Source organism: Gadus macrocephalus, chromosome 14, assembly GCF_031168955.1.
Source record: "Gadus macrocephalus chromosome 14, ASM3116895v1".
Classification (NCBI taxonomy): Eukaryota; Metazoa; Chordata; class Actinopteri; order Gadiformes; family Gadidae; genus Gadus; species Gadus macrocephalus.
In genome coordinates, this window is record NC_082395.1 from 9,597,543 (window position 1) to 9,607,156 (window position 9,614).

The 9,614-nt window shown below is 41.3% G+C and overlaps 1 protein-coding gene across 2 annotated transcripts; it reads right to left on the minus strand.

The window, feature by feature from the left end:
• Nucleotides 1-598: 598 nt before the first annotated feature.
• On the minus strand, nt 599-5,244 carry polr2l (RNA polymerase II, I and III subunit L). Of its 2 annotated transcripts, XM_060071516.1 has the most exons (4): nt 5,086-5,213; nt 3,803-3,842; nt 993-1,096; nt 599-903 (listed from the first exon to the last, which is right to left on the minus strand). In XM_060071516.1, the coding sequence occupies exons 3-4, from the start codon at nt 1,085-1,087 to the stop codon at nt 795-797; spliced, it is 204 nt and encodes a 67-aa protein (XP_059927499.1). In that variant the 5' UTR covers nt 1,088-1,096; nt 3,803-3,842; nt 5,086-5,213; the 3' UTR covers nt 599-794. The 2 variants fall into 2 exon arrangements, with proteins under 2 accessions (XP_059927499.1, XP_059927498.1); XM_060071515.1 differs by lacking the exon at nt 3,803-3,842 and having other exon boundaries at nt 5,086-5,244.
• Between the last annotated feature and the right edge of the window lie 4,370 nt (nt 5,245-9,614).

Here is a 9,614-nt window from a genome sequence, read left to right on the forward strand (position 1 = left end):
GGGTGAGTATAGCTTCTTGTAAACTGGTTGATATGTCATCCAGGTGCATATGAACCACCTCTGGCAGTAAGAAAGAATGAAATAGAACTTGAATTAGGAATGTAACTCGAGTTCTACGTGAAGAACGCCAGAGTTGACTTGTCACTCAGAATCTTGGCAAGAAGATTGATTACTGGTCTTTAATTCCAAGTCGACAAAAGGCTTCACACGTGTGAAACCTCTGTCTAATTGTGAATGTTTTTGTTTTCTTTGAAAGAGTATTTTTTAAGTATTTTGTATTTTTTCCTGGGTAAGAGTGATATACAAAATAAAGTAAAGGAGATCCAGACCAATGTGCCTGACATCGCCAAACCATTCCAAGTCTGGAACATCAGAGTTCATTTTTGAATTCATATCCAAGGGCCGTTATCAACTGCGAATTGGACCGACCTAAAACCAATCAGAGCAACAAAACCTTACACATCAGCGGCAGCCAACTTGGTTGTTTATGAAAAGGCCTCAATGACGCTCTGTTCAGTTATCGAACCCGCTCCATATTAAATAAACGGGGGGGGGACTCTTGAAACCAGGGTAACCATTTGATAAAAACAATATGAAATTGAGAAACGTTGTTCATTTTATTAAGAAAAGTCTAGTTTGATATTTTACATTTGCTATATCAAGGCTTCCCACTTTGAACACAGGTGTTTGCCCCATCATCACTGTTATATAGCCACAGTCTACATGCTGCTAGTGATGTCACAACTTGGAGTCAGTCCGTTGATAGTTTTCCTTTTACGATGGAAGGGGTAACATCACTTTTCTAGTGGAGCGTAATTCAGCAACTTCTCAATAAGATCCACGTGGGCAAGGAGCATCCTCCGACAACAGTACCTCTTCAAGCCCAGAGCATCAAGAGCATCACTTCAAAGAAAGGGAGAATAAAAGAAGTTAGACATTTTAAATGAAAACGTGTTATCAATTAATGGACATGATCTCATAAAGTAACTCACCCTTCGGTATACTCGGCTTGAAGAAGGCCAAGGTACGCTTCCCACTTGTTACCCACAATCTTTCCACAAGTGAAGCATCGAACTGGAATAATCATCGTTAATGCCTGGGAAGCAACAAATGTATGCATTAACATGTGACTACCAGTGGTGGGAGAACACCTTTTACAAATTAGATGTTGTTGTAGATACAGATGGTGCTATGATTATTCTCACAAGGTGGGGAAAGGTAACCATGCACAATTACTTTCCTGCGACAATCCATCCTGCTAAGCTTCTAGTTAACTTTGTGTCCGAACCGGACCAATCGGCGAGAGATTCCTCGGGTAGCTTGCGCGGTTCATTCTGCTTTACAGTTCAGACATTTTTCAACTAAGTAAATATCCATGGTAGAAACATCCTACATCTGGTGGTTTAAGAATTACGTTAACGCTTTTTGCATTAAAGGTCCCATGACATGCTATTTTATGTATTATTTAATATAGGTATTAGTGGGCAACTAACACAGTATTCAAAGACATTCCCGAAATTCAGCCGTGGTGCAGAGTTACAGCCACTCCGAGCCAGTCGCACATTGAGCTTCCCCCAAATGCGCTGTTTTGGTGTCTGTAGCTATAATGCAAATGAGGAGGAGCGAGGCGGGTCAAGGAGGAGGGTGGGGGTGTGGCACTGAGCAGCTTGCAGCCACGGTACCATGCGCTCTGTTTACAGTGGATGTATCGCAATGGCGAGGCGCACACAGCCTTTAGCCGTGTTCTGTAAATATTCTAGAACACACGGGAGTCCTGGAGCTCTATATCTAAATATTATCATATAGCCTACATAGATATCTATATCATATAATATATATTATAACGGCCAAAAGCTGTGTGAGCCAATATTATGAATCTCAAACGACCGCGTTGGGTTCTCCGACGTTCTTGGTTCTTCAACGTCCTCATCAATGTGAAGTAGACTGAACCGCGACAAGGAGGAGAAAGGGATTGTTGCCGGGCAGCGCTTAGGCACCTCCGCCTCCGGCGGTGGTCCCTCAGCGGGTCTCAAGCTGGAGACATTCACCGCCAACAATCCCTTTCTCCTCCATGTCGTGGTTCATGTTCTTGAGGGAGTCAAAGCCAAAGTTCCTTCCCCCCAATTCATTCTCAACCTTGGCTGAGATAACCCCCAATACGAGTCTCGTTGTAGAAATACCAGAGACGAGAGTCCGACAGAACGGTTATCCAAATAACAAGGAAGTGTTTGCGTTACAGTCCTGGAGCTCTATATCTAAATAATATCATGTAATACATAGAAATCGATATCATTTAATACATATTATCACGGCCAAAAGCTGTGTTCGCCTCCAGACGATATAATGAATCACAAGTCGACTGAACCGCGCGCTGCCTGCTGCCGGCTGCCCGGCGATGGTGCCTCGCGGCAACTGGCGGCATGACGCAGTTCATGTACTTCAGCCAGTCAAAGCCAAAGTTCCTTTCCCCCAATTCCTTCTCAACCATGGCTGAGATAACCCCCAATACGAGTCTCGTTGTAGAAATACCAGAGACGAGAGTCCGACGTGTTATGCACCATAACGCCAAAAGCAGAACGGTTATCCAAATAATAAGGAAGTGTACAACACTTGCGTTACAGTCCTGGAGCTCTATATCTAAATAATATCATATAATACATAGAAATCTATAACATTTAATACATATTATCACGGCCAAAAGCTGTGTGCGCCTCCAGACGATATTATGAATCACAAACGACTTTGTCGGGTTCTGTGACGTCTCTGGTTCTTTCCACTTTCACATCAACCTGAAGTCGACTGAACCGGGCGCTGCCTGCTGCCGGCTGCCCGCTGCCGGCTGCCCGCTGCCGGGCGATGGTGCCTCGCGGCAACCGGCGGCATGTCGCAGTTCATGTACTTCAGCCAGTCAAAGCCAAAGTTCCTTTCCCCAATTCCTTCTCAACCATGGCTGAGATAACCCCCACTACAGTCTCGTTGTGGAAATACAAGACACGTCTAAGAACCGACAAGAAACACTTGCGTTACAGTGTGTGTATTCACACACACACAGACACAGACACACACACACACACACACATACACGTGGCGCTCGCACGGTCGAGTCTCATTGGCGGGCCAACGTCTCTGGGCGGGCCAGGCAGAGTAAGGGGAGGAGCTGAGATTCCTGATGACGTCATGAATACAGACATTCCAAATCAGCGCACTTGAGCCTCCGTTTTTTTCAAAGGCGAGCAGAACAGCTAGTGCTCGTTTTACACCAAACGCAAGTTTTAGCCATTGGGGGACCATAGGCAGGCTAGGGGAACTCATATTTATATTAGAAAACCTCATAAAGTGAGATTTTCATGTCATGGGACCTTTAAATAATTATTTGGTCGTATGTAAAATGAAACTAGAAAATGCACTTCCTACAGAAAATGCGGTGAGTGCTGTAGTACAAAGTGAGGTTGGAAATATTTATTTTTTAATAAAGCCACATAGATTAAGACAAAGAAACGTTAAATGGCATGAATCAAGTGAAGGGATTTGAACAAAAGTTCAAAAGTCTGAAACGAGTAAACAATGTAAACATGCACACCATTTAAGAAAAAGTAAATGGTTGGAAACCAATAAAGTGACCGCTGAATGAAAAGCGCAAAGCATTGCTAAAATTGTAAAATGAATTGAACTGAAGAATCTGAAATGACAAATGTGAGTGAGTGAGTGAGTGAGTGAGTGTGTGTGTGTTTAGTTACAATTTTAGTTTCCCCCCCATAATTTTTTTTTTATTTAATTAATTTGATTTCCTGTATTCTTTTACCTTTTAAGTATAACATTGCTTGGGGAGTCCAATTCCTCCACTGAAAAGGGTGGAAAGTGCTTAGTTACAACTCTCTGCTGTTTAGCGATCTCTCTTCTCTACGTGTAGTTGTGTTGCGCGAATGCTGCTGAGGGAGGTAGCCTATAGAGTGGCGAAGTCACGCCCCTTCCGGTAGGGCTCATGGGACCTATGAGATCGAAAAATATGAATGGGTGTCTGTCAATGGAGAGAAAATAATTATTTTCTGGTCCCGGTCTTTATATGCCCTGGATTACACATATGTTGTTTGTGGATTTAAAGGATAATTTTTCATGCAAAGAAAACTAAAAATGTTCGTGAAGAAGTTTGATAATTTTAGGTTTTATGTGAGGCCGCTTTGTGAACTACAGCTCTTCGCTGCTCTCGACGCATATGATATACGTCACCACACCCGCCCTTGGAACTCGGCACAGAGATGGCGATCTCTCTGCCCCACTTCGCCGCTTTTTCCAAGGGGAGGATAAAAGCATCGAAAGAGGTGAAAACCATTATAAATCGGGGCACATGCAGAGTTTCAGTTATGCCGATGGGAAGATTGTCGGTCTTCTCCACGCCAGTCGCAGGGAGCGTGACGTCACATACGAGCCGTGTAGTCTTTCTCGTTGTGTTTTCTCTACAGCCTTTATCTGAACAATTGCACAATAAACGGTCGAACTCTTTGCATGAAAAATTATCCTTTAAATCCACAAACATATGTGTAATCCAGGGCATATAAAGACCGGGACCAGAAAATAATTATTTTCTCTCCATTGACACCCATTCATATTTTTCGATCTCATAGGTCCCATGAGCCCTACCGGAAGAGGCGTGACTTCGCCACTCTATTTGATTGATTCGCTGAATTGTCCAATCATGTGGCGAAAACAAAAAAGAAAAGCGAATGGTCTCGAATGACCAATAACTAGCCTAGCCCAAATCATTGACGTGCAGACGCATTTAAATGGTTGCTGGAAGTGACAAGTATATCACACAATTTAACGAGGATAAACGCTGTGTATTTTTGTTGATTCATTTCGTATTGATTAATAGTTGGCAGATATATTCAAGTGAATATTTCACGGAGGGCCGGCGCCCTCTATTGACCCACTGCCACTGTTTATAAGTAAACAAGTTATTAAGCTAACGTTAACTAGTTATGTTGGCCACAGTATCTTACTTGATACCTGGCCGTTTAAAGGAGTGATTAAATATAACAGTCGATTGAATATATATATCTGTGTGTGTGTGTGTGTTTCGATGCTTACCTATCGTTTGGATTTGATTGAATGTTATTATAGTGAACCTCCACGCTTGTTACAATGATGCTTTGCTATACGTCTGCATGCGTCGCCCGCGCAATACGGAAGGCATTTCCTTCCTTTCTTCTTCTTCTTCTGCTGCTTCTTGTCAGTTTCCGGTAGTTTGGACGCTGTCCAGCATATTACTGCCCTCCACAGGTCCGATGTAGAACTAGATTTCCAGATCAGATTATGGTTATCACAGTGTCCAAACAAGGAAAAAACAGAAAAAGCCTGAACTCCATGCCCCAACAGTCTACCAAGTAGTACATGTCTTTCTGTCTTATATTCTCTACACTCCAGAAAAACTTTCTTTCCTTTCTTCTTCTTTTTTGCTTATTTAATAGCTAAGAATATCAACTATTAGGCGCATACCACCACCTAACGTTCCGGAGTATGTAGAACAGGATCTAGTTTACATTACGCTATAATATGAGTAGCACTTTATTCTATTATAATCCGGTGTTTATTAATGCATCCACCACCCTTCTCTGTGATTCCAACACCTTATCTCTTCTTGCTCCTATTTACCCTGAAAAATCCCATTGTAGTCCGATGTCCCTTTCTTCATTATAGTTACACAGTGCATAACATCATGCTCTTGATTTTCAGTTAAATTGCAATGTGCGCATACATGTGAATTTGCCTTTCCTAATATAAATAAAGTCTTATTTAAACCAGTAGCCTTACTGTTGCAAAGTCTATTCACAAAGCACCACCCTCTCTGACTTCACTTCTTCCCCACACTGAAGATCACCATGTCTTGATGCAGCCGATTAAATGATAACTGTATTTCTATTCCCTATATTAATTGGACATTTTTTAAGAGGAACAGATTAATTAATATTTATTTTCCATTTGACTTATGATAACAGTTAGACGAATGAGGTTCCACAACGTACTCCATTTGGTAAATTCAGGTTTGTCTTTGGATCTAACTCCTAACTTTCTATTTTATTTTATGTCAGACTGAATCTTCAAATTGGACAGTGCTTACTTATTTTCTCCTGACATCAGTGTAGACACGCTCCCTCTACCACAATTCACATTGATGCCAAAACAATCCTGCCAACCTCAGAGTTAACCCAGGTGATTCTTCACTTTTCTATCATATGCTAAAATTGGGATTTTCCCAAATCAATGGGCAGCTAGGTCTTCTTCACATCTTAAATAAAATATTTTTACCAATTACTTTCAATTTGTAAGAACGGTGTATGACATTCTTCCGCAATGGATGAATAAAGCTTAATATTATATATAACTGTTAATATTCTAAGTGCATCATCCCTCATATTGTCCCTTATATTGTGATGTGTAATTTGTAATTGTGGACAAAGTTATATTGATAGAAACAGCTGTTTGGTGTAGTCGATTGCCTTTAATATATTAGTCATTACAAGGTGACTTCTGTACATGAAATAGCTTTGAAGGCAGATGAAAGATAATGTATGAAGAAAAAGGTAGCAGGGATTTATAAAGAATAAGGAAATCACCGTCAATGTCATCATGACCACCACCACTGCCGTCAATGCTATTTGAACTGCTACAGCAATATTGTGCTAAAATGAGATTCCTATCTGAATTATTGCATTTATACGCTCTTGAAATAATGAAAATAAAGAGACTTTTTAAAATTCTGTATACTATATTATACAATATAAGGTGACGGTCTCCTTACACGTCTGTATGCTATGCTAGGGCTGTCAAATACTGTTATTGTTTCATAAGATAAACTTTCCCTAAAAACTATTTTAAGGACCACTTAGTGTGTGTGTTATAACACCTTGCTGCGTGGTTCCAAGACTAGTACGTGGGTGTGCGTGTAGGTGTGTGTGTGTGTGTGCGCGTATGTGTGTTTGCGTGTGTGTATGTTTGTGTGAGTGTGTGTGTGAATTGACATATAATTGCAATTGATCTGTACCTCATCTTCATCAACATTATACACGTGAGGTTTTAAGGACAACTACTTGGCTTAGTCCGGGTGAAGTAGCCACTATGCCTGTATGGATACGATTCTAGACAAAAAATTAAATAATTGACTAAAGGTTCAGTTTTTAACCTTCCAAACTATTTTCCCAGAGATCAGAGCAATACATCTAATCTAAGAGGCAACTGACTTGTCAAGCCACTATAAATAAAAATAATGTATGTACACCGTTTTTACCAGGTATGACTATTTTACCATTAACTTCCCTCCACTTCTTTTCCCCAAACAGGTGTTTTGCTTTTAACTTGAAATGTGATAATCCCTTTGAAATGACCCTATTTGACCCATAACTAACTGTGAAGAGCAACGTAAAAAAAATCAAGAGTGACATATATTATTTCTAATGCAAGAATGTACAAATATTGCATGCCTCGGTCAGTGCCCGAATGTGCACACTAGAAGTGAAAGGAAAAAGATAGAGCTTTTCCACAAGGTGAGAGCATTTAGGTATGTTGGCTCAGGACTACAGTGTGAGTGCTTCCATGAGAGGGTTATTACGAATCAAAAGCAATCGAAGAGATAAAGAACATTCATGCATTGTTTGGTATATTTTGGTCCCATAAAGGGCATCCTTTTTATAATCCAATTTTCACGGCAAGCTTGTTTAGTGAGAAAGCAACACAAAATTCACAGTAGCTTCCTACCTATATCTTTACAAGGACAGTGTGCGACCGACTCAATCCATTTACCCAATAAATAGCTATAGAGAATGTAGGGTTTAGTTTCGCCTTGCTAGTAGCAGGACGCCCAGTAAGATGGCGCCCACTGCAACCACGGCGCCGCCAATCAGGAATGGTTTCATGTTTTCAAGACAGTCTGTGCTGGGAGTCGCAGCCTCTTCTGCCTCAGTCGTAGCTTCCGTCTCCGCCTTGTCATCTTTCAAAGGAAGGTTTTCGGTCTCGGGCACCACTGGGACAGGGTCAGGTTTGCGCAGGGCAGCTGGCTCCTTTTTCTCCACCTTGACCGCTGCCCCCTTGGGCGTGGCGGCTCCGCTCTTGGCCTTGGCCTCCATGCAGGAACAGAGGGGTGGTCTGGACAGGAGAGATCTGGCGAAGGTAGGCTTTGTACTGGTGCTGCTGCTGGTGCTGCTGCTGCTGCTGCTGCTGCTGCTGCTTTACTGCAGAGAAACAGAGTCAAACAGATTACAGAAGCTCTGGTTGGCTTTAAAAGTATATATATTCATCATGGTTGCAATTCTGTCAAGTGTCACCATAGATCTTTAAATCTGACCTTGGGGAAATATGTGACATTGTTGGGAACATTCTGAATTTAAGAAGGTCAGATTTGTTTTAAGCAGCGGTGAAATACATATTCAGTGCTTTATGTTATTACAAGACAGCTTGCTGAAGTTCTCCTGGGGAAAATGTGCATGTAATTAAATGGGAGCAGGAACTAGTGTAGACAGTAGCCCGAGAAGAGCTACGTCATGGCCAGATATGTTCCCTATTCATCCCTCTTATATAATATAAAATCACATCATCAAACCAAAACCACAACTATGTTCTCTCTCGTTAACACGAAAGGCCCAAGAAGAAAGTGTAAAATATTATGAGTCATGTGTTCTATAAATGGCAAACAAGATGGAGGAGTAGTCAGGACCAAAGTCATGACTGTCATAGGTGATATCGTGGAAGTCATAAAAAAATCAAACAAATATCACACACGTCTTCATAAAAATCAATCATAACAACGTAGCAAGTTAAATTACAATTTAAATGTAAACGTAGGTCACACAGGTGTAAAATACCTCATATCCAAATCTGCAATAATTTGAGTAAAAGAAACATGGGCATGCCATACCATCTCAAATGGTTTGAATTAGAAGGATTTGCTCAAATAAATCAAAATATGCTTACAATTTTATCTTCGTTAACTGAGAATGTCCTCAAGACCAGGCAAGGAAGAGAAGGCAAAGAGATGGAGGACCGAGTGAAAACAGTGAGGAGAGAGGAAAGATTGGACCGTACCATCCCTTGTTCCACAACAGGGGGGTCACTTACGTTATGTGGATTCGATTCGGGAATTTCATCAGTGGCTTGACCGATTAGATTTTGTGATGGCTCTAAATGTTTAAGGGCATATTATATACTATAAATACCAGTACAACTATAAGCATCATATACACAACATGTATTTTTTTTGTGGCTGTGCGTGTGTGTCTGTTTATGTGTTTGAATGCGTGCGCCTATCTGTGATCTAGCTATGGTGCAAATAACATCTAGATTACCTTTTAGGGAGGTTTAATAGAAAGTTCCTTTGAAATATTGAATCTGAACGATTGATTATGTTGGAGACCCCCCCCCCCGCTCTTGTAGCACATTTCCTATCGTCCATCCAGTAGCGCAGCGCGATATCTTGATATTCTCAAACCACCAGTGGCGCACTTTCTCCGCAGGATCCCAACCAATTCCACCAGTTTGTGCCCTACATGTTGCCTTGTAAGGTGTACGCAAATTACGCAGATCTGATTTTGTCCATACACAAGGAATGGTTGTAAGGTCAAAGATGA

Bases quoted from the DNA above. Each gene is read 5' to 3' on its own strand.
- polr2l (XM_060071515.1), bottom strand. From the start codon at position 1,087: ATGATTATTCCAGTTCGATGCTTCACTTGTGGAAAGATTGTGGGTAAC. The intron at 904-992 runs GTGAGTTACTTT...CTTTCTTTGAAG, and splicing joins CAAGCCGAGTATACCGAAGG to TGATGCTCTTGATGCTCTGG.